This window comes from Mya arenaria, chromosome 14, assembly GCF_026914265.1.
Source record: "Mya arenaria isolate MELC-2E11 chromosome 14, ASM2691426v1".
Lineage (NCBI taxonomy): Eukaryota > Metazoa > Mollusca > Bivalvia > Myida > Myidae > Mya > Mya arenaria.
Window position 1 is genome coordinate 47,877,521 of NC_069135.1, and position 25,561 is coordinate 47,903,081.

General features: G+C 36.9%; 6 protein-coding genes across 6 annotated transcripts; 1 reads left to right on the forward strand and 5 right to left on the reverse strand.

Moving 5' to 3' along the window:
- Positions 1-2,340: 2,340 nt before the first annotated feature.
- On the reverse strand, positions 2,341-4,069 carry LOC128216722 (caveolin-3-like). Its single transcript, XM_052923371.1, has 2 exons — positions 3,181-4,069; positions 2,341-3,034 (listed from the first exon to the last, which is right to left on the reverse strand). The coding sequence occupies exons 1-2, from the start codon at positions 3,235-3,237 to the stop codon at positions 2,702-2,704; spliced, it is 390 nt and encodes a 129-aa protein (XP_052779331.1). The 5' UTR covers positions 3,238-4,069; the 3' UTR covers positions 2,341-2,701.
- On the reverse strand, positions 3,881-4,793 carry LOC128216721 (caveolin-1-like). The gene is made up of 2 exons (XM_052923370.1): positions 4,657-4,793; positions 3,881-4,450 (listed from the first exon to the last, which is right to left on the reverse strand). Exons 1-2 carry the CDS (start codon positions 4,708-4,710, stop codon positions 4,100-4,102), a joined length of 405 nt encoding a protein of 134 aa, XP_052779330.1. The 5' UTR covers positions 4,711-4,793; the 3' UTR covers positions 3,881-4,099.
- Positions 4,794-5,212: 419 nt separating this feature from the next.
- LOC128216887 (caveolin-1-like) lies at positions 5,213-6,311 on the forward strand. The gene is made up of 2 exons (XM_052923586.1): positions 5,213-5,369; positions 5,719-6,311. Exons 1-2 carry the CDS (start codon positions 5,307-5,309, stop codon positions 6,043-6,045), a joined length of 390 nt encoding a protein of 129 aa, XP_052779546.1. The 5' UTR covers positions 5,213-5,306; the 3' UTR covers positions 6,046-6,311.
- Positions 6,312-9,142: 2,831 nt separating this feature from the next.
- Positions 9,143-10,396, reverse strand: LOC128216191 (caveolin-3-like). The gene is made up of 2 exons (XM_052922764.1): positions 10,269-10,396; positions 9,143-9,906 (listed from the first exon to the last, which is right to left on the reverse strand). Exons 1-2 carry the CDS (start codon positions 10,394-10,396, stop codon positions 9,507-9,509), a joined length of 528 nt encoding a protein of 175 aa, XP_052778724.1. The 3' UTR covers positions 9,143-9,506.
- An 847-nt stretch (positions 10,397-11,243) lies between these two features.
- LOC128218484 (caveolin-1-like) lies at positions 11,244-17,591 on the reverse strand. Its single transcript, XM_052926158.1, has 2 exons — positions 17,428-17,591; positions 11,244-11,910 (listed from the first exon to the last, which is right to left on the reverse strand). Exons 1-2 carry the CDS (start codon positions 17,485-17,487, stop codon positions 11,578-11,580), a joined length of 393 nt encoding a protein of 130 aa, XP_052782118.1. The 5' UTR covers positions 17,488-17,591; the 3' UTR covers positions 11,244-11,577.
- LOC128218483 (caveolin-1-like) lies at positions 12,349-13,507 on the reverse strand. The gene is made up of 2 exons (XM_052926157.1): positions 13,349-13,507; positions 12,349-12,948 (listed from the first exon to the last, which is right to left on the reverse strand). Exons 1-2 carry the CDS (start codon positions 13,406-13,408, stop codon positions 12,613-12,615), a joined length of 396 nt encoding a protein of 131 aa, XP_052782117.1. The 5' UTR covers positions 13,409-13,507; the 3' UTR covers positions 12,349-12,612.
- Positions 17,592-25,561: the final 7,970 nt, after the last annotated feature.

Below are 25,561 nucleotides of genomic sequence, written 5' to 3' on the forward strand. Positions count from 1 at the left end.
CATTGACGATTTTGCAGAGCACCTCTGGACGTTGAAGCTTACAGATGATTAAGCACTGACACCGAGCGGTAAGATCAGACAGACTGCGGGGCGGGGGGGGGGGGGGTAAATCGTCCAAGCTTACTTTTTACTTGCATATCAGAGAAAAAAAATGAAATACGCCCAAAATGCACCATTTGCGACTAGTAATTGTTAAACTTTACCAACCCCCCTACCAACACTCTAAACCGAATAAAATTCGGCTGGGAGGGGCGTTAGTCAAAGGTTACACCGCCCCTATGTTGCGCCCCCTCTTATATAAAATCCTGTTTCCGCCTCTGCCAATCAGTTTAATATTAAATGTTTATCATAACGTTTGTACTTAATTCCCCGGTCTTAGTACACTGATTCCCCCGGTCTTAGTACACTGATTCCCCCGGTCTTAGTACACTGATGCAGCCATTCATCAGGTAATTCCCCCGGTCTTAGTACACTGATGCAGCCATTCATCAGGTAATTCCCCCGGTCTTAGTACACTGATGCAGCCATTCATCAGGTAATTCCCCCGGTCTTAGTACACTGATGCAGCCATTCATCAGGTATTTCCCCCGGTCTTAGTACACTGATGCAGCCATTCATCAGGTAATTCCCCCGGTCTTAGTACACTGATGCAGCCATTCATCAGGTAATTCCCCCGGTCTTAGTACACTGATTCCCCCGGTCTTAGTACACTGATGCAGCCATTCATCAGGTAATTCCCCCGGTCTTAGTACACTGATGCAGCCATTCATCAGGTAATTCCCCCGGTCTTAGTACACTGATGCAGCCATTCATCAGGTAATTCCCCCGGTCTTAGTACACTGATTCCCCCGGTCTTAGTACACTGATGCAGCCATTCATCAGGTAATTCCCCCGGTCTTAGTACACTGATTCCCCCGGTCTTAGTACACTGATTCCCCCGGTCTTAGTACACTGATTCCCCCGGTCTTAGTACACTGATTCCCCCGGTCTTAGTACACTGATTCCCCCGGTCTTAGTACACTGATTCCCCCGGTCTTAGTACACTGATGCAGCCATTCATCAGGTAATAATTTTACAGTATAAATAAATCCACGACAAAAGTGGTACGGTATACAGAATGGTTCACATTTTCTTTGATATTTCGATATTCCTTTTTATCTGCCTTTTGTTAATTTCTGTTTATTAAATTACTCTTATACACGTTCATCTGCCTTTCTTCATCTGCCTTTCTTTTCAATATCTGATATTTTTATTTTGCTCGGCTCGTAATTATCAGAAATAATCTAGGTTTGAAGTTTATAGTTTTTATGCGTTTAATTTAATTAAGTGTATTGAACATGTGTTAAAACGGGTTATTTTAGACAGATTCATGTTATATAATCTGCAATTCTAATTCAAAAGTCTAAACTTCAGTAGAAATATCTTACGTATACATCTAAAAGGTTATTTAACTTATATCATAAACATTGATATATCGTATTTATCATTTGGACCTGGCATCTTAATACAAGTTTTCAACTGAGTGGAAAATTGCATCTATTCGCAGTTGAATTTAAAGAAAAACGACGATTAAGAACACCAAATATGTGGCAAGACAATGGTTTAAACTTTGTATGCATTGGAATACATTTTATGAAAATTATAGGTTATTCAAGTCATCGTTGACAAAAAGAGCTTATGTGAACTTTTCCATAGGACGCTTTAAAGCTGCCCTGACACAGATTGAACGTTTTGACAACTTTTTTTATTTTTTGTCTTGGAACGATCCAATTTTGTGGAAATCCGTGGAAACCAGTTATATAAAACTGCTGATAAAAAGTTAGATCGCAGATTTTTATATTAAAGTTCAAAAAATGATTATTTTTTTTACATTTTTTTCTTAAACCATTAGTAACAATTTAAGCCATAATACATCAATTTTCGAATGGAAATATGAAAATCTACGATTGGATTTTTTGTCAGCAACCTTATATCATTGGTTTGCAAATATTTAGGCAAAAAATTGCTCTTTCCAAGACAAAAAATAAAAAAAGTTGTAAAAATGGTATATCTGTGAGCGTGCAGCATTAAAAGTCAATGAGTCGATTGTTCAGATTTTGTTAAAGTTAATAACGTTTTGAATTTTCAACTCATTACTGCTCTGTAAGTTTAATGGATACAAATGTTATACTCTATATTTCAAATGATTGACCCTCAAGCTGTGCTCGTTTACATTTAAATTTGTTAGTATATGATCAAATATTTCACGTCTAAAAGTTAGAAACGATGTCGCTAATCACGTTGTTAACACAAACAAAGCTCTGAACAATCGGCCCGGTCGAATCCAAGACCGACAACACCTGTGAAATAAAACTTTATTGATAGAGGTGCAAAACATATCGGAAAGATAAATAAAACTGACAGAAATAGTTAATGGATCTCCATAAATATATCACAAATCATTTTCAAAATATTTAATTATTCGAAGAAAAAGTCTACACGTATGTCCATATAGTGTCTCAAAAACTGATCGATTGTTAAAAAAGAATAATTCTTTTTTTATGAAAGACATTTATATCGCAGAAGGTCATGTAACTCAATATATATCACAAATATAATAAATCATTGTCAAGCTAATGTGCAAATAATTCCCAGAGAATGTCCGCTCCTCTTGTCACTGATCAGGTCCGGACAGAAGTTTAACAAACAACATGGCAATGCGCTAGCATTTTTGAATCTTGATTCTACTGAACATCATGCCACACGCCTCACAGACTGGCCCACAACAGCACATGACGATAGTGCCGTAAACCTTCTGCCAGCATCCAACGCAGATGGAGAAGTCACGGAGACAAGGCGTCCACCACCAGACGTGGTCAAAGGCGGTGATAGCGAAGTTGCAGCCCCAGGCGAGCGCGATGCAGATTCCGCAGAGAAGTGTCAGGATCTTGTAGCAGCAGTTCTTGCCGCATTCGAAGCAACTGTATGACAGCCGCCACACGCAGTCAATGGAATGGACTCCGTCAGGCTCTGCCAACACATCCTCAAATGCGACCTGGAATGTTTAGTTCGTGAACGTATTTCTGTGTGATATTTACGATGAATACACCAGATCCTTCGGATATCAGCACAAAATGATAAACATACTAACAAAGCAGCAACAAAAACACTTTAATACAAAATGTCTGAAAAAACCCTTACCAGAATATGGTTGTTGATATTGTTAGGGTCTCTGTTTACCATGTCGACCTGAGCCATTATTGCAGGATGGTGAGAGCCACTGATGACAAATGTTACCTACAACCACTTGATGCAGAATGAGGAGCTCTCACATCAGTTCACGTCTTAAAACATGTTGGCAACGGCACCCTTCGTCGTGGTTCAGATGTTTGAATGGGTTGGCGAAGCAGAGAATATCGACAAAAACTATTCATTTCATACAGCCATTCATAGGATTATACTTTCAGAGCTTATATATTCATGTACCATCCTTGAATTAATATTTGCATTTTCACGCGATGAAACAAGACAGCCTATTCAAGTCTTCTGTTCAAAAATGTGTTGATTACCATGGGTGATTGCAATAGATGATACATTGCCCAGGTAGCAGGGTCTACACTTGGTAGCAAACTCTGATTTAAGCAAATGAAGATGTTTAATATTATAAACATATCTCGATAAATATCCAAGGCAGAACTCCCATCTTAACAACGATCTTTACAGCGTGCTTCGACTTCTTTTAGATGTTTGATCTAAGTTGTGCCGATAAATATAGAATAATCTAAAAATGTTGAAGAATCATGAATTTATTACTTAATATGAAAGCCGGTACACTAGTTTGTATGTAGATTCTAAGCTGCAGGGTTCTATAAATGTCATAGTAACTCTGCGTAGGGAATGGAGATCTTCAATTGTTTCGTCTTTTATTATTTAACAACAAATAAATAACAGGGGTTTTTTTATCAAAATCCGTATAACGGACACGTATTGCATGTTTTCAATTGGCAGCGCTTATGATCGACAGCCCTGAACACATTAACAAGTATAACGAATCAATGGAATCATCATAAAATAATTTATGTATGATTGCGATCTTTCAGTTTCTTTACCACTACGGTTCTCATCTGCCTTTTAACGGTCCATCGTCGTCCTGCTTCAGTCTAGCCATACAGTTTCCAGTCAGTTCACAATATGGTCCAGCAACACAGTTCAGCGTTATAACCAGGCACTTCTGTAAGCAGCCCAGCTGTATGCTCAGACAGCGCAGACTTGGGGTACATTGCCACGCCTGGTTAAAGGCAACTATCCCAAACTCACACCCCCATCCGATGGCGATGCAAAGACCACAAAACAGAGTAAGAAGTTTGTAAATGCAGCTCTGACAGCACTCGAAGCAGTCAAAGGTTAAAGCCCAAACTTCCTTTATAGTCCTGACACCTTCCGGTTCCGCTATGACATCTTCAAATCGAACCTGCGAAATATTGTGTCCAAAACGTTACCACTTACTTGCATGCACATCACATAAATACAAACGTTTGTCCATTTTGAATCACAAAGCAATTATTTGAACGGAATCATTAGAAACGAGTTTAAATAATACAAATGTATTTAAAACTATATTTTACATTGATATAATATAAGATATATGTGCGTTTGAGAATCAGAAATATTTATTACCTTAATAATACTGTTGATGTCGTTTGGATCCCTGTCGTTTAAATCTACTGGCATGCTTAAATGTCTTTAACAACTGACTTCATAAATAAACATTCTAAATGTGTCTTTATTTTGACTCCTACATTGTGTTTCAAAATGTTCATCAATTATGCAATTAAAGATTTGGAGGTTATGCCAGGGTATAACCATTTTATCAATGACCTTTTTGCTTCTTCGAAAACAATGCGTTGGTTTTCGCTGCAATTTTATTTTGGTAAGAAACAAGTATAAAAGAAACTTTCAGCATTCAGGTGTTTATATATATTTGTATGGTTTTTTTTTTATCAAAAACTATAACAAGCAATAATCAAAATACTAAAATATTGTAAATTCAGTCACCCCAGGCCGGGCACTTTCGTTGCGTGTCTAATTTCGAGTTTGGCCCTGACTGTTTGTGACTGCCGTAATTAATAGCATATCAGATGAAAATTTTGAATAGAAACTTCAAAATGGTAACAATTTTGCCTCATTACTTATAGAAATCAAAGTATTTAAATTACCTGGCAACGTGAAATGTTAGAATTTATAAAGTTTGAGCCTACAAGCCTGGCCAGCCATTTCTCTCCGGAGCCTTCTTCTGAACAGAAAGTGAAGCCAAACCAGCCAGCACCATGACTCAAAAAGACGTAGATTTAGAAAACAGGGATCCTAATGGACTTAACGCACATATTCAGGTACCTTATTAAGAATATGCTCATAAGAAAATTGTTTGATGATAAAGGTTTTGTCTCTGGACACCTAAATTATCATGTTGTGGTCTTAAGATAATTACAAGCGTTTAATGTGTCCAAATGAAAGGCGTTTCGTCTGGCATTTATCTAGATTCTAGATTAAGATATGAACATCATTGAATAATCACATCAACAATTACCTTTTTTTTAAATATTTTTTCTTAGTTTTTTTTCTTTCCAAAAATTAGTCATATATATATATGTATGTATGTATATACAGCTTATATTATGAAGAGAATCGGTCGGTATCCCAATATACAATATAACATCTCTTTTACAATATCTTTCTCAGGTTATGTTCGAGGATGTGCTGGCAGAGCCCGAGGGGGTAAAGTCCATCGACTGTGTGTGGAGTAATGCGTACGGCTGCTTCGAATGCGGTAAGCATCTGTGCTACAAGATCTTCACTCTACTGTGTGGCATCTGTCTGGGCCTGTGCTGGGGTTGCACGTTCGCGGAGGTGGCATTCCAGCACGTCTGGTACTTCACTCCCTGCCTCCGGATGTACAGCATCCAGTGTGGTTTCTGCCAAAAGATCTACGCCATGTGCCTCAACTGCTGCTGTGAACCTCTCTTCAAACTGTTCGGGGACTGTGTCGGTCGAATTAAGAGCGGTTAATATAGGAGTGTACCATTGGTCCAGGCTGGTGTCGGTGGCGACTGTTGGTTTTGAAAAAGACGCGGGAGTATTACTTCATTTAATCTCAAAGACGCCTGTGATATTAAACATTTTAGGTCTATGTCCATAAAGATATGATTGCTGTTAGAAAATAAGTTTATGTAAACAACTGTTAATATGATGACAATGAATTGAATGCTTTTTTCCACCAGCTAGTATGACTTATTATTCTTGTTAATCTTTTCTCAAATAAATTATTAATTTTCTTCAAGTTTTGTTGCCCTCTTAACTTGTCGTGTCAAGGTGACTAGGTCAATTAAATTAAATCCATCATCTCTTTGCAGAGACAACTAAGTTATGCAATATGGATTTTTGTTCCATAATGGATATGTGAGCGCGTTTTTATACGTGTCATTTATGACACGGAAATTGATTGTTTCCCATGAAACATGAGATCGTCCAGAAAGCTCATAATCTTTAAACGGCATTATAAAGGGCATAATATGTCGAGGATATTTTGCTTAGTTTGAACTTGCCATTTACAAAACATACACACATACCTCACACCTATAGAAAATTCATTTCAAACAGTTCGTTATCTGGCTTCAAACTTTATCACAATCAAGTAATGAACATGTATTAAAAGCAGTAGTTGGTTATGGTCGTGGTTATACAGTACGTATGTTGTATTGTGTGGTAATAATTTTTCGTTATTGAATGTTGCCTAAGACTATCATGAAGTTAAAATAGCAGTAGTATTGCCTAATATTATCATAAAGTAAAACTGGTCTTACTGTTACCTAACACTACCATGAAGTCAAAATGGCGGTTATGTTACCTAAAACTACCATGCAGTCAAAATGGTGTCACTGTTGCCTAACACTACCATGAAGTCAAAATGGCGGTTATGTTACCTAAACCTATCATGAAGTCAAAATGGTGTTACTGTTGTCTAACACTACTATGAAGTCAAAATGGCGGTTATGTTACCTAAACCTATCATGAAGTCAAAATGGTGTTACTTTTGCCTAACACAATCATGAAGTCAAAATGGCGGTTATGTTACCTAAACCTATCATGAAGTCAAAATGGTGTTACTGTTGCCTAACACTACCATGAAGTCAAAATGGCGGTTATGTTACCTAAACCTATCATAAAGTCAAAATGGTGTTACTTTTGCCTAACACAATCATGAAGTCAAAATGGCGGTTATGTTACCTAAACCTATCATGAAGTCAAAATGGTGTTACTGTTGCCTAACACTACCATGAAGTCAAAATGGCGGTTATGTTACCTAAACCTATCATGAAGTCAAAATGGTGTTACTTTTGCCTAACACTACCATGAAGTCAAAATGGCGGTTATGTTACCTAAACCTATCATGAAGTCAAAATGGTGTTACTGTTGCCTAACACTACCATGCAGTCAAAATGGCGGTTATGTTACCTAAACCTATCATGAAGTCAAAATGGTGTTACTTTTGCCTAACACAATCATGAAGTCAAAATGGCGGTTATGTTGCCTCAAACTGTCATGAAGTCAAAATGGCGGTTATGCTACCTAAAACTATCATAACAAAATGGCGGTAATGTTGCTTTATACCATCACAATTCAAAATTTCTGTTAATGTCTGAACCATATAAATTTATATATGATGGTGAAACATCTGCACAGGGTGAAGGTGGTTACCGGAATACTTATTACTAGTGGAGATGTTAGAATGTACACTCTTGTACGGTGTTCCTACCAAGCTGTACTACTCTTTAAACGGTATGCCACCAATGCTGCACTGCTCTTTGTACGGTTGGCCACCCATGCTGCACTGCTCTTTGTACAATTGGCCACCCATGTTGCACTACTCTTTGGACGGTGTGCCATCCATACTGCACTTCTCTTCGTTCGGTGCCCACCCAAGCTGAGTTATTCTGTGTCCGGTGTGGCACCCATACTGCACGTCTCTTTGTTCGGTGTGCCACCTTTGCTGCACTACTCTTTGTACGCTGTGCCACCCATAATGAGTTACTCTTTGTTCGGTGTGCCACCCATACTAAACTAATCCTTGTACGGTGTGTCGCCCATGCTGCACTACTCTTTGTACGCTGTGCCACCCATGCTGCACTACTCTTTGTACGGTGTTTCACCCATTCTGCACTACTCTTTATTAGGCGTGCCACCTTTGCCTCACGACTTACGGTGTGCCACACATGCTGCACTACTCTTTGTACGCTGTGCCAACCATGCTGAATTACTCTTTGTTCGGTGTGCCACCCATGCTACACTACTCTTTGAACGGTGTTTCACCCAGGCTGCACTACTCTTTGTACGGTGATTCACCCAGGCTGCACTACACTTTGTACGGTGTTTCACCCATTCTGCACTACTCTTTATTCGGCGTGCCACCTTTGCTGCACGACTCTTTATACGGTGTGCAACCCACCCTGCACTACTCTTTGTACGATGTGCCACCCATGCTACACTACTCTTTGTACGGTGTGCCACCCATGCTACACTACTCTTTGTACGGTGTGCCACCCATGCTACACTACTCTTTGTACGATGTGCTACCTTTGCTGCACTACTCTTTGTACGGTGTTTCACCTAGGCTGCACTACTCTTTGTACGGTGTTTCACCCATGCTGAGTTACTCTTTGTACGGTATACCACCCATGGTGCACTACTCTTTGAACGGTGTTTAACCCAGGCTGCACTACTCTTTGAACGGTGTTTAACCCAGGCTGCACTACTCTTTGTACGGTGTTTCACCTAGGCTGCCCTACTCTTTGTACGGTATGCCATACATGCGTTATTTTATTTCCAACGCAGCAAAACAACCTGACGTCTATTTTTCTTATGACAAAATTGAAATAATCATAAATACATAAGGCTGACATCGTGATCAATATTGTAGAATGTTTAATTTAGTTTGTTGTTAGGTTATTGACAGTAAGTTCTCTCTTTCGAATCATTACTTGGTCAATATTCATTGCTTGACAGGAAAGATGTACACAATGAGCATGTGAGCCAGGCATTGTTTTATTCTGCTGTACTGACGCCGCTGAGGCGACTATGTTGTTGAAACCAGTATATCATAACGAAATTTCTTTAAATCATTTATTTTGGCAACTTCAGGGTAACATAAAGCGCGTTCGTAAACATTATCCACAATATCTTGAGTATTGACCTCCGAGTTACATGTATGTCTAAAGTATCTTAAAACATAGACCTTATTACTGAAGCGAAATACAAAATTGTATACAATCGAGTTTGTTATCTAAAGCATGGCTAGGCAAAGAGTTTTTTTTTATTTAAAACGGTACACATTTTTATATTGAGTTACATAAAAGTTAGATACGAAAACAATAAAATACACGTGAATCACATAGACATTCAAGTCAATTGGCACACTGACAAAATACGGTTGGAAGTCAATGCAATTCTGAACCCAGGTTGCAGTTCTCCGTCTAGGCTTTGCTGATCTTGATTTTGCTGAGCATAAGGCCGCATGATTCGCAGAGCGGGCCGAGACAGCAGTCGATACAGATGAAGAAACATTTCCTCCACGGGACACAGTTGATTTCGCACAGCTTCATGCACGGGGTCACGAACCACACGTGCGTGTACGCTACCTGGGCGAACGTGCACCCCAGCTCTATGGCGATACAGATGCCCGTTAAGAGGGTTGCGATCTTGTAGCAGAGGCCCTTGCATAGATTAAAGCAGGTGAAGGCCAGCTTCCAAACGCAGTCAATGGAGCGGACTCCCTCGGGCTCGCCGAAAACATCCTCAAACTCAGCCTGAAGGAAAGTCAGATATATTAAAGAGTTGTCGTGTAAAGCAGAGAATATCAAATAATCTGTAAATCAAACAGAACTTCACTTGTCATCTAAATATATGCTATGTTACATTGAGTTCTAACTTAAGGCAAGAAAGAATAAAAAGAAAGTATTTACTTACAAAAACAAGTCACCAATGACATCTCATGTGCGGTGAAACCAAGAGAATAAAGCGGTTGTAAAATGTGAAAGTGTAAATAGTACAGTTTATGTAAAGATTAAAGAACAACATATACGAGAATGATAATTGTTATGCAAATCTAACCAATACCATATACTGTGCATCGTGAATTTAGTTTTATAAACAGTAGTACGGGTAATTTTATTTCCACAGTCAAGAGAGCAAATCTCTTATTGCTAAGATGTTATCGTCCAAGTATTATCTCTAACGTTGTTGAGGACCATGCCACATGCGTCACTGCACGGCCCAAGGCAGCACTGATGGTAGATGGTCCAGGACCTCTGGATGGGCGCACAGTGGGTGGGCAGCAGGTGGAGGTGGGGGATAACACCCACATCTCGTTGTAGATCTCAATAGCGAAACTGACATTGTATGCAGCAGTTACGTCTGGGTTTACTGTAGAGTTGTGACTTGTTTGTTCATGTTACATGTGTCACTGTAGAGTTGTGACTTGTTTGTTCATGTTACATGTGTCACTGTAGAGTTGTGACTTGTTTGTTCATGTTACATGTGTCAATGTAGAGTTGTGACTTGTTTGTTCATGTTACATGTGTCAATGTAGAGTTGTGACTTGTTTGTTCATGTTACATGTGTCAATCGGGATTATACAGTTGGACACACGAGTATGGCGTTGCGTATAAGTAAAGTCATAGCAATATTGAATAACTTTGGCTCAATTTGCGTTATTCATGAATGCGTCCACTGGATGCAGAAACCATGTAACATGCGCCACGTCTTTCTTCTAATTTCAACAAACCTCCTGAACATTAGACCTACAGACTTTAGTACCTCAAATCAAAATCAGGTATCGTCAGATCTGCTTTTTGACACGACATGTTAAAAGAATTAATGCGCTGGGATTACAAAATTGGACGTATGGTGTTATGTGGTTTAAAAAAGTGCGAATTAAAAGATCACTTTACATGAGTTTAAATACGTTCATAAGATTGCAACGTTATTGTAAATTTGAAAGCAAGCCGATGAGTCTTACATGAATCTTGGAGAAGAAACAAGGGGACTCGATTATTATATTATTATACATAATTACATAGAAAATGCATGTATATTGACTATAACACCGCTACGCTCACTCAGCACATTCTTAATCATTAAGAATTCACTTCATGTCATCTAACTACTACATAAAGAACACTCATATTGTGACAAGTATAACAAAACAAGTATGACTTTAAAAAGTTTACTTTGAAAACTTCAGATTACAATTAAGCGGCTTCGAAAACAGTTTCGCTCGTTTTTGAAATTCAAGGTGACATGTGTATCAAAGAATGTATTACTAATGTAACATTAAAAATCACATGAGCATGCGCTTGTTACTTAAAGGTTTGTAAAAGGTAAAATGTATCAAACAACTACGCAATGAAAAACTTTAGTTACATAATGGGTAGATACGAAAAATGTAAATACACATAAATCGCATAGACATTAGAGTCAATTGGCACACTGACAAAATACGGTTGGAAGTCAATGCAATTCTGAACCCAGGTTGCAGTTCTCCGTCTAGGCTTTGCTGATCTTGATTTTGCTGAGCATAAGGCCGCATGATTCGCAGAGCGGGCCGAGACAGCAGTCGATACAGATAAAGAAACATTTCCTCCACGGGACACAGTTGATTTCGCACAGCTTCATGCACGGGGTCACGAACCACACGTGCGTGTACGCCACCTCGGCGAACGTGCACCCCAGCTCCATGGCGATACAGATGCCCGTTAAGAGGGTTGTGATCTTGTAGCAGAGGCCCTTGCACAGATTAAAGCAGGTGAAGGCCAGCTTCCAGACGCAGTCGATGGAGCGGACTCCCTCGGGCTCGCCGAAAACATCCTCAAACTCAGCCTGAAGGAAAGTCAGATGTATTAGAGAGTTGTCGTGTAAAGCAGCGAATATCAAACGATCAGTAAACAAAACAGAACAATATTTTTGCGTCTCATTTTTGCTATCAAAAATGAAAATTCACTTTCAACAAGACATTTCGAAAAGTTGTTACCAAAATGAATTAAATGTACATGTAAAGCGTAACATAACGTTTTAGCTTTGGTTGTTGAGGAAAGTGTGCTTTGCGGGTATTATTAATTTATCAAAAGACGTATCACTCAACTGATCTTGAATTTTCAACTAAAACTGAATTCTTTGATGTTAAGAAGTGTGACAATAGCAATAAGGAATAAATCAAAATAGTCACTTACAATGTCCAGTCAACCAAGTACATGCTATGTGCAGTGAAACCCAGGAACCAGGGTGCGTTTTTGATAATGTGATGGAAGCAAAGACACAAACTGGTCAGATAGTTTAATGAAAAGGGTATAAAACAACGATAATCAAGTATTTCAAATGTTAATACTAAAACAAATATGCAAATTACAAGATGTCGTAGGATAAGTTATATACAGAGTAATACTTTATTTAAAAAAATATATATATCTCAGTTATGTCAGTCCAATTTCATATTCCTGGGATGTTAAGTTATTGTCCAGATGTTCATATCGTTCCGCAGTATAGCACAGTAAATCTTAAAGGCAGTTTGTGTGAAGGGGCAGTCTATTTGACGTGTGTGACTCTAACGTTGTTGAGAATCATGCCACATGCGTCACAGCATGGCCCGACACAGCACTGAAGGTAGATGGTCCAGAGCTTCTGTATGGGAGCGCACTGGATGGACAGCAGACGCAGGTGCGGGGTAAGTATCCACACCTGGTTGAAGATCTCAATGGCAAAAATAAAGCCCCACTCGCAGGCCATGCAGCAACCGCAGAAGAGGGTCAACAGCTTGTACCAGAAACCTTTGCACATGTTGAAGCATGTGAACGCGAGCTTCCAAACACAGTCGATGGAGTGGGTACCATCCGGCTCGGCAAACACATCCTCGAAGGTGGCCTGGTGGAAGAAAGATATTGTTTCATGTAAAAACTATCGAATTCAATATAACATTCACAGTAAACGTCCACCTTGTGTCAAATTGGTCAGTCTATTATTGCGTTAAGATCCAACCTGTGTCAATTGCTGAGAATATTGGTGGTATTGTTGTTGTTTTGCTTAATAAAACATCAACATTTTATTTAATAATAAATTTTCTGTTTTTCAAAAGGGTTCTACAGGGTGTATATATTTTCCCTGTTGTGTTCACATTATATAACAAAGGCATGTATTGCTATGACAACCAACCGTATGCTCTACAACTGGTTAAACTTTAAAAACAATTTCATTTTTTGCCTTTTTTAGTGGCCATTTTCAACAAATAAAAAATGCGAGAAAGGTAAAAGGTAAAGTTACAAACCTTGAGGTGAGCGTTGATATTGTTAGGGTCCCGGTTAACTAAATCCACTTGGTCTGCCATGATGGAAGGATCAGAAAATAACCGGACTTCAAGACTTCCAGGCAGTTTATGAACACCTTGTCTTCTTCTACAACTCGTTTTAACTCCTGATTGTCTATATCTTTTATATCTTATTCATCAAAAACAGGCATTAATTGAACATGTGATTGTCCTTTGTTTTATGCTTAGTTGGATTGGCTAAGGATACTATCAAAAACATCTGATTGTTAATGTGTGATGGTTTGTATGGGGGTACAAAGAACAATAGACGTTTGAAGGCCAAAACAATGGCCATGTGTACAGATTCCATATTTTAATTATATATTCTAAGTACATGAATAGATCGAAGTAGATTAAAATGGTATTTTAATAACGAGATGTTTGAGAAATGCTGAAATGGTACATGTCAGTAAACGCTATCCACCTGGTTTCAGCTTTATTCTGCTTTTACACAATTGTTGAGACAATACATATTAAAGCTGCACTCTCACAGATTTACCATTTTTACAACTTTTTTTATTTTTTGTCTTTGAAAGGGCATTTTTTGCGTAAATATCTGCAAACCAATGATATAAGATTGCTGGCAAAAACTCAGATCGTAGATTTTCATATATCTGTTCGAAAATTAATGTTTTATGGCTTAAATCGTTACTAACGGTTTAAGAAAATGCATAAAACATCATTTTTTTAACATAAATATACAAATCTGCGATTTAGTTTTTTGTCAGCAGTCTTATATAACTGGTGTCCATGGATTTTGGCACAAATTGCTCGTTCCAATGACAAAAAAATAAAATTGCATATAATATGCATCGAGGAAACGTGCAACAACGGAGTTTGTAAAAAGATTAGTTGAATGCTGCTTGCATAGTTCATAGCATTTTTTAAGTATCGTATACTTTTATTATCGTCTCTCTTCCCTTGTTGTAGCCAGGAACTGTTTTCCGTCAACACAATTAGAATAATTTAAGATTGAAAACAATACGTAAGAATGTTAAAGTGGGCACATGCATAACTTATAGTTCTTATGTTGTGCTAGACCTTCGAATATAACGTCCGTTATTCGGTTACACTAAATGAGGTATGTTCTGTAGAATATACTGTCACATGGTTCTGTTATATTCCGTCAAAAATGTTTCTGGGGTGGGGTGTAACATTTTTATACGAAAACACCAATGTGTAATGTTAAATAATGGTTTGGGTATTGTCATTCCTTTCTTGTGCTGGCAAATAAATATTTGTGAAATCATGATTTTATTTGCTGATTAATTGCTAAACATTTAAAAAGTCTGTCTTCTGATGTGAGAACATTACAATTCTCTGTCACCTCATCCATCCGTAAGCTGAGACTAATGATCACGAGTGTGATTTGCTATTTATATCATAACATTTTAGAGCTAAATTCATAATACGTCGCTGTTTAGCCAAATTCTTTGCAAGTGCAACGTCATTTCAGAAATGACGTCGTTGAAATTGTGTCACTGCCATGTGTGCGGTGACGTTTGATTGGAAGTAAGAGTGGGCTAAAATTCCAAAACAGCGAACCATATCATTTTTTGAAACAGTTTTTATTTATTTCACTGATAAATCTATATAAAAGAATACAGAAAATAATGACGTTAGTTTATTATGGAAACATAATTTATTATATAAATGTTAATATTTTGTAACATTGACGTGGATGTTTTGTATATGGGGCGCTGGTCGTGCTTAAGCTCCAAAACCTTGATTTAATTCAATTTGATTGAAAAAGGAATATTCCCGTTTGAGATAATATCCTAAAAGTAATCTGGGTTGTTTCGAATTATTAAAGCATATGTGGACAAAGTTTAAGGTATTCTTGGTTGTTATTTTCTTCTCGATGGAGATTTAATGTGTCTGCCAAATGAATAATAGAAACGGCTGAACTACAATACAAATGGGTTTATTTTGAATGAAGCATGATCGTTAAAAAATTGATTTATCGGTTACTACGGCCTAGTATAATGTTTACATGTTTGGTATAGAGCGGCTGGTATGTGGGTATGGTAAATGTAGCGATTGATCAATCAGTTTTCAAGTGCTATCGGCTGAATCGGGTCTAAAATACCACAAAGGGTGAGAAAATATTTACATAGTAACCATGCAACGTCACCAGGTGTACATGAGCTGTTTATACATGTACATATAGAGGTCTTACAGGATTAGGTGTAATTAAAATTCCAATGGTTTGGCCATTATACTGTTGAAATCAACTTTTGCTATTATCATTATTATTATTATTATGATCCGTTCACTGTGTACCGATTTGTTTAAAAGGACGTGTACACTACCAGCACAGAATGGACCATGTCTTGAACCTTAACAATGTCCTGAAAGTACAAAACTAGTATCTGGTCATTTTATTTTATGAATGTATGGAGAAAATGGTCATTTTAACCTATGTCGGTGCAACCATTTACAGTTTCCGACTATTACATAGAAATGCGTTTGGTGAACATAAGATGATACATCATAATATAGTAGGGCACGCCGGACAACCGGGTATAGAGTAATTTCTGGATTATTTTATAACACAGCAAACCTGTTGCTTTATATATAGAATTAAAACACGTTTCAGTAGTTTGATTATTTAGTGGTTATCGGGTTGGTTGCAATATAGCGTTATGGCAACGAATCATGGACAGTCATTAAAATGTCTCGCCTTGAGCAAGTTTAGCCAAATGTATTCGCAACAAATCTTGTTGTCTCGCCTGGCTTTTGAAAAACACTCCCTATACTTTATTGGTTTAGCTCAAATGAAATATCGGATTTTGTTTAACCATGTAGGCCAATACATGTCCTAAAGTATACAATAGTGCGGTCCTGTTTTTGGATACCGGGTACCGGTGTTTATTAGTTACGATCTCCCGGGCTTAATTTCAACAATAGCGGGCCGTATAAACCTTTTATCTCATCAAACTGAATACCCAATGTTCGATCGAAAATACCTGTCAATAGGTCATGTAATTATAATTGAAGCTTTTTGAGAAAATATTTGATATTTGTGACGTATGAGTCCGTAAAATGTCAGAGGTTCGATAAACAAAGAGAATTGTGCATGACAGCCAACTATATGTTACATCAAAAAACCATAATTTCTTCAACTTGGAGTTTGTATCTGACTGTCCAAACATATCGGATTTCAATGAAATGTTAAGTTGCATTATCGCTAATGCCAACATAAATAGAACAAAACGTGTATCACAATCCTTATAAGCAACACAAAAAACCTCGATTTTTTGCTGCCTTCGTGGAAATGAAACCATACCAATTTTTTTACAGAACTTAAGAATAATATGAACTATGTTTTGAAAAGTTTAAATCTATGTTTTCTCTCTTCATAGATATCTACCAACCCCCTCCGTCAGTTATAAATGCACTTAAGTGAAGATTCTTCTAAATAAGTAGGCCAAGGACATTGCATATCAGCTATATTGAGGGTGTTTTTGTCCGTCTTAGACAATTACGATTAAAGTATACGTATAATCGGGAAAAACAGAACAAAAACACAACAACGTTAAATGGATCGTAAGAAATATGCCAGGTAAAGTTGTGATATAAGATGCATAGAAGTGTTCTGTGACGTATTTACAAAACTTAATTCTGCCTATTCATACGTTTTATAAACAAAATGAACGTATATGTTTGAATATTTTTTCAAAGACTGACATAAAAAATATATTGTAACTACTGCATCATCCCTGAATTTAAATAAGAACATAGAGCACCATATAACATTTCGGACGGATCTTGCCCGTTCTTAGTCGGTTAAATTTAAGTTCAGAAAAGAAAGACCCCTGATGCTTCTACACATTTTAGTTTCATTGCTGAACGATTGGATAACTTAATACATAACTCATAATGCATCCAATGTCCGTGTACATATTTCTGAACTACCTGGTGCGATATTCAGGTTTTTATTTTGTGTTTTATATGTGCGTTTTTTTTAATCAGGAAAACCTTTCACCACGAGTGCGTTCACGTGCAGACCAAACCCGACATCCTTGTGCAAAGCCTACCTTCACATGGCAGTTAAGCTCATTAGGGTCCCGACGCATAAGATCGACCTGTTCTCCCATTTTTATGTTTTAATTTTCGAGCAACGTGTCCACAAGAACAGGTTTATTTCTACTGCCTACAAAGCGTAAACTGACAGTCTTTGACTTTATGTAGGTGTCTCAAGTTCGAGTTTGTTATTATAGCTATTGTTTTAACAAATGCTTAGCTACCACGATAAAAGCTTGGCGATACACACTCACTTCGTTAGTGATATGTACTTATAGGTAAGGTTATTATTGAGGCAACAAAAAGTAAAATCAATTCGTTTGATAGGAGTGAGTGAAAATATTTGGGCAAATGTCGTTACTAAAGGAAATGTGATACCCATTGGTTTGTTAACCACGAGCACAATCAATTTGTAATGAATATCTATATCAAAAATAAAATAGCACATTTATGTACACGCTTTAAACAAGGAGAGATCCATGGTTTGACGTGCGAGCACGTGTACGTGTACGTGCATCCTCCTCCAGAAAGCTAAAACCTTAATTTATGTTAATTTATTATTTTATTTTTATCCTTTACTTATTCATATTCATTCATTCATACATTCGTTCGTTCGTTCGTTCGTTGGTCATTCATTCATTTATTCATTCATTCATTCGTTCGTTGGTCATTCATTCATTCATTCATTCATTCATTCATTCATTCATTCATTCATTCATTCATTCATTCATTCATTCATTCATTCATTCATTCATTCATTCATTCATTCATTCATTCATTCATTCATTCATTCATTCATTCATTCATTCATTCATTCATTCGTTCGTTGGTCATTCATTCATTCATTCATTCATACATTCGTTCGTTCGTTCGTTGGTCATTCATTCATTTATTCATTCATTCATTCGTTCGTTGGTCATTCATTCATTCATTCATTCATTCATTCATTCATTCATTCATTCATTCATTCATTCATTCATTCATTCATTCATTCATTCATTCATTCATTCATTCATTCATTCATTCATTCATTCATTCATTCATTCATTCATTCATTCATTCATTCATTCGTTCGTTGGTCATTCATTCATTCGTTCGTTGGTCATTCATTCATTCATTCATACATTCGTTCGTTCGTTCGTTGGTCATTCATTCATTTATTCATTCATTCATTCGTTCGTTGGTCATTCATTCATTCATTCATTCATTCGTTCGTTCGTTCGTTCGTTCGTTGGTCATTCATTCATTCATTCATTCATTCATTCGTTCGTTCGTTCGTTCGTTCGTTGGCCATTCATTCATTCATTCATTCGTTCGTTCGTTCGTTGGTCATTCATTCATTCGTTCGTTGGTCATTCATTCATTCGTTCGTTCGTTGGTCATTCATTCATTCATTCATTCATTTATTTGGGGGGAAGGTTTGACTACTTTTAGTATAAAATGGTGCATTCTGGTGTAATTCATGCCTATATTTTTTCTACCATATTGACATGATAACTTCTGACTGGAGGGCGGGTGGGTGATTGGGGGTGTTGGGGTGCACCGCTCTAACCCCTCCAAATGTGCTTGTATGAAGTATTGCACTCTCATGATCACCATGATACCCACTGCCTTATGCTTTTATACAACGGGTACACCCAACAACAAAAATACAGGGTTTCTAAAACTTGGGCGTAATTTACACAATACCTCAATAAAACTCACAGAACAACTGCTAATATGATATAATGTATATTGAAAGTTAGGTTATGTTTCACTAAGGTTATTGTTCTGAAAACGTTTTAATAATGCACCAGTCAATTGTAACCACGCCCCCCCCCTCAGGTCCGGGGGTATACCGGGGGACAGCGGGGAAATGGGCCGTGTTTTTAATAAAATAATCTCTGAAACTTTCGGTCAATATTCCAAAATGGGATGTTTTAAAGAAAAATAAATATTTGGACTAAATAGTCACAATGAAAGAATTGTACATAGTTGGTAGGAGCAAGGTGCAAAAAAAGATTGGACTTCCTATGACTTGGCAATTTGAGTTTATAATTACTTTCAAACATGTAGTCAAAGACACGATCCCACGATATTGTTTGAAACTCGGCCCAACATGTTGATCAGCAATTATAGACTTTATTTGCTAAGTTCCTATTGATCTTGGTTTGTTTTGGTTTCAGTATCCAAAACAAGCGGGCAGAAATCTATGTAGCAAACAAACTAGACAAGTTAAGTGCTATTATGGCCAGCAGTGTTCAATTTCAAGTCGTTCAATGAAAATATTTGACATTGACAGCTTTTAAATCATTGAAGAAAATCGATAGAGTGGTTTTCATGGAGTGATTTAATTTGTAAACTTAGGAATGAATACATAGTTGTTTAATAGAAACCCTGCTTAATATCAGTGGGACATTTATGGACATTTGCGCTTTAGATGTATGCAAACATATTTCAAACAAGCAATGCAGTCCTTTTTTGAACCCAACAATTAACAGATACCAATAATGAACTAGGCAGGTATTCATAAGTCCTTTCCTAACTTGTATTTTGAACATATAAGTAGCCATGTATTTTCAACTAATTCAATGAAAGTCAAATATCTCCGAAATTAAAAGTAAGACATGAGTGTTTTTAACACATAATTAGGTATGCATTTTTAAATAAAGTTAAGTATTTCAGAAATTGATAAGTTATTATTATTATTATCATTATTATCATATGACAGGTAGGAAAATCACTTACGCAATGACTTAAGTGAGAGAAATACTTAGATGAGAGGATGACTTAAGTGAGAGAAATACTTAGATGAGAGGATGACTTAAACGAGAGAAATACTTAGATGGGGGAATGACCTAAGTAAGAGAAATACTTAGATTGGGGGAATGACTTAAGTGAGAGAAATACTAAGATGAGAGATGACTTAAGTGAGAGAAATACTTAGATGAGAGGATGACTTAAGTGAGAGAAATACTTAGATGAAGGAGACTTAAGCGAGAGAAATACTTAGATGGGGGAATAACCTATTGAGAGAAATACTAAGATGAAAGAATGACTTAAGTGAAAGAAATACTTAGATGGGGGAATGACTTAAGTGAGAGAAATACTTAGATGGGGGAATGACTTAAGTGAGAGAAATACTAAGATGAGAGAATGACTTAAGTGAGAGAAATACTTAGATGGGGGGAATGACTTAAGTGAGAGAAATACTTAGATGGGGGAATGACTTAAGTGAGAGAAATACTTAGATGGGGGGAATGACTCAAGTGAGAGAAATACTTAGATGAGAGAATGACTTAAGTGAGAGAAATACTTAGATGAGAGAATGACTTAAGTGAGAGAAATACTTAGATGAGAGGATGACTTAAGTGAGAGAAATACTTAGATGAGAGGATGACTTAAGCGAGAGAAATACTTAGATGGGGGATTAACCTAAGTAAGAGAAATACTTAGATGCGAGGATGACTTAAGTGAGAGAAATACTTAGATGGGATGATGACTTAAATGAGAGAAATACTTAGATTGGGGGAATGACTTAAGTGAGAGAAATACTAGATGGAGAATGACTTAAGTGAGAGAAATACTTAGATGAGAGGATGACTTAAGTGAGAGAAATACTTAGATGAGGAGTGACTTAAGCGAGAGAAATACTTAGATGGGGAATAACTAAGTAAGAAATACTTAGATGCGAGAGATGACTTAAGTGAGAGAAATACTTAGATGGGATGAATGACTTAAGTGAGAGAAATACTTAGATGGGGAATGACTTAAGTGAGAGAAATACTAAGATGAGAGAATACTTAAGTGAAGAAATACTTAGATGGGGGAATGACTTATTGAGAGAAATACTAAGATGAATAATGACTTAAGTGAAAGAAATACTTAGATGGGGAATGACTTAAGTGAGAGAAATACATAGATTGGTGGAATGACTTAAGTGAGAGAAATACTAAGATGAGAGAATAACTTAAGTGAAAGAAGTGAGAGAAATACTTAGATGGGGAATGACTTAAGTGAGAGAAATACTTAGATGGGAATGACTTAAGTGAGAGAAATACTTAGATTGGGGGAATGACTCAAGTGAGAGAAATACTTAAATGAGAGAATGACTTAAGTGAGAGAAATACTTAGATGGGGGAATGACTTATTGAGAGAAATACTAAGATGAAATAATGACTTAAGTGAAAGAAATACTTAGATGGGGGAATGACTTAAGTGAGAGAAATACTTAGATTGGGGGAGTGACTTAAGTGAGAGAAATACTTAGATGGGGGAATGACTTAAGTGAGAGAAATACTTAGATTGGGGGAATGACTCAAGTGAGAGAAATACTTAAATGAGAGAATGACTTAAGTGAGAGAAATACTTAGATGGGGGAATGACTTATTGAGAGAAATACTAAGATGAAATAATGACTTAAGTGAAAGAAATACTTAGATGGGGGAATGACTTAAGTGAGAGAAATACTTAGATTGGAGAATGACTTAAGTGAGAGAAATACTAAGATGAGAGAATGACTTAAGTGAGAGAAATACTTAGATGGGGGAATGACTTAAGTGAGAGAAATACTTAGATGGGGGAATGACTTAAGTGAGAGAAATACTTAGATTGGGGGAATGACTCAAGTGAGAGAAATACTTAGATGAGAGAATGACTTAAGTGAGAGAAATACTTAGATGAGAGGATGACTTAAGTGAGAGAAATACTTAGATGGGGGGAATGACTAAAGTGAGAGAAATACTTAGATGGGAGAATGACTTAAGTGAGAGAAATACTTAGATTGGGGAAATGACCTAAGTGAGAGAAATACTTAGATGAGAGACTGACTTAAGTGAGAGAAATACTTAGATTGGAGAATGACTTAAGTGAGAGAAATACTTAGATGGGGGAATGACTTAAGTGAGAGAAATACTTAGATGGGAGAATGACTTAAGTGAGAGAAACACTTAGATGAGAGGATGACTTAAGCGAGAGAAATACTTAGATTGGGGGAATGACTTAAGTGAGAGAAATACTTAGATGAGAGAATGTCTTAAGTGAGAGAAATTTTTAGATGAGAGGATGACTTAAGCAAGAGAAATACTAAGATGAGAGAATGACTTAAGTGAGAAAAATACTTAGATGAGGGAATGACTTAAGTGAGAGAAATACTTAGATAAGGGAATGACTTAAGTAAGAGAAATACCAAGATGCGAGAAATTCTTTAGTGAGAGAAATACTTAGATGGGAGAAAGACTTAAGTGAGAGAAATACTTAGATGGGGGAATGACTTGAGTGAGAGAAATACTTAGATGGAGGGAATGACTTGAGTGAGAGAAATACTTAGATGGGAGAATGACTTAAGCGAGAGAAACACTTAGATGAGAGGATGACTTAAGCGAGAGAAATACTTAGATTGGGGGATTGACTTAAGTGAGAGAAATACTTAGATGGGAGAATGACTTTAGTGAGAGAAATACTTAGATGGGGGGTAATGACTTAAGTGAGAGAAATACTTAGATGTTGGGATGACTTAAGTGAGAGAAATACTTAGATGGGAGAATGACTTAAGTGAGAGAAATACTTAGATTGGGGAATGACTTAAGTGAGAGAAATACTTAGATGGGGGAATGACTGAAGTGAGATAAATACTTAGATGGAGGGAATGACTTAAGTGAGAGAAATACTTAGATCGGGGATGACTTAAGAGAGAGAAATACTTAGATGGGGGAATGACTGAAGTGAGAGAAATACTTAGATGGGGGAATGACTTAAGTGAGAGAAATACTTTGATTGGGGGAATGACTCAAGTGAGAGAAATACTTAGATGAGAGAATGACTTAAGTGAGAGAAATACTTAGATGGGATGATGACTTAAATGAGAGAAATACTTAGATGGGGGAATGACTTAAGTGAGAGAAATACTTAGATGGGAGAATGACTTAAGTGAGAGAAATACTTAGATGGGGGAATGACTTAAGTGAGAGAAATACTTAGATGAGAGACTGACTTAAGTGAGAGAAATACTTAGATTGGAGAATGACTTAAGTGAGAGAAATACTTAGATGGGGGAATGACTTAAGTGAGAGAAATACTTAGATGGGAGAATGACTTAAGTGAGAGAAACACTTAGATGAGAGGATGACTTAAGTGAGAGAAATACTTAGATGGGGGAATGACTTAAGTGAGAGAAATACTTAGATGAGAGAATGACTTAAGTGAGAGAATTAGATGAGAGGATGACTTAAGCAAGAGAAATACTTAGATGGGAATGACTTAAGTGAGAAAATACTTAGATGGGAATGACTTAAGTGAGAGAAATACTTAGATGGGAATGACTTAAGTAGAGAAATACCAGATGAGAAATTCTTAAGTGAGAGAAATACTTAGATGGGAGAAGACTTAAGTGAGAGAAATACTTAGATGGGGGAATGACTTAAGTGAGAGAAATACTTAGATGGGGAATGACTTAAGTGAGAGAAATACTTAGATGGAGGATGACTTAAGCGAGAGAAATACTTAGATTGGGGGATGACTTAAGTGAGAGAAATACTTAGATGGGAATGACTTAGTGAGAGAAATACTTAGATGGGGGAATGACTTAAGTGAGAGAAATACTTAGATGGGGGAATGACTTAAGTGAGAGAAATACTTAGATGGGAGAATGACTTAAGTGAGAGAAATACTTAGATTGGGGAATGACTTAAGTGAGAGAAATACTTAGATGGGGGAATGACTGAAGTGAGATAAATACTTAGATGGAGGGAATGACTTAAGTGAGAGAAATACTTAGATCGGGGATGACTTAAGAGAGAGAAATACTTAGATGGGGGGAATGACTTAAGTGAGAGAAATACTTAGATGGGGGAATGACTTAAGTGAGAGAAATACTTTGATTGGGGGAATGACTCAAGTGAGAGAAATACTTAGATGAGAGAATGACTTAAGTGAGAGAAATACTTAGATGGGATGATGACTTAAATGAGAGAAATACTTAGATGGGGGAATGACTGAAGTGAGAGAAATACTTAGATGGGGGAATGACTTAAGTGAGAGAAATACTTAGATGGGGGAATGACTTAAGTGAGAGAAATACTTAGATGGGAGAATGACTTAAGTGAGAGAAATACTTAGATGGGATGATGACTTAAATGAGAGAAATACTTAGATTGGGGGAATGACTTAAGTGAGAGAAATACTTAGATCGGGGATGACTTAAGAGAGAGAAATACTTAGATGGGGGAATGACTTAAGTGAGAGAAATACTTAGATGGGGGAATGACTTAAGTGAGAGAAATACTTAGATTGGGGGAATGACTCAAGTGAGAGAAATACTTAGATGAGAGGATGACTTAAGTGAGAGAAATACTTAGATGGGGGGAATGACTTAAGTGAGAGAAATACTTAGATGGGAGAATGACTTAAGTGAGAGAAATACTTAGATTGGGGAAATGACCTAAGTGAAAGAAATATTTAGATGAGAGACTGACTTAAGTGAGAGAAATACTTAGATTGGAGAATGACTTAAGTGAGAGAAATACTTAGATGGGGGAATGACTTAAGTGAGAGAAATACTTAGATGGGAGAATGACTTAAGTGAGAGAAACACTTAGATGAGAGGATGACTTAAGCGAGAGAAATACTAAGATTGGGGGAATGACTTAAGTGAGAGAAATACTTAGATGAGAGAATGTCTTAAGTGAGAGAAATTTTTAGATGGGAGAATGACTTAAGCAAAGAAATACTAAAATGAGAGAATGACTTAAGTGAGAAAAATACTTAGATGAGGGAATGACTTTAAGTGAGAGAAATACTTAGATAAGGGAATGACTTAAGTAAGAAAATACCAAGATGCGAGAAATTCTTTAGTGAGAGAAATACTTAGATGAGAACTGACTTAAGTGAGAGAAATACTTAGATTGGGGAAATGACCTAAGTGAGAGAAATACTTAGATGAGAGACTGACTTAAGTGAGAGAAATACTTAGATTGGAGAATGACTTAAGTGAGAGAAAATACTTAGATGGGGGAATGACTTAAGTGAGAGAAACACTTAGATGAGAGGATGACTTAAGCGAGAGAAATACTTAGATTGGGGGAATGACTTAAGTGAGAGAAATACTTAGATGAGAGGATGACTTAAGCAAGAGAAATACTAAGATGAGAGAATGACTTAAGTGAGAAAATA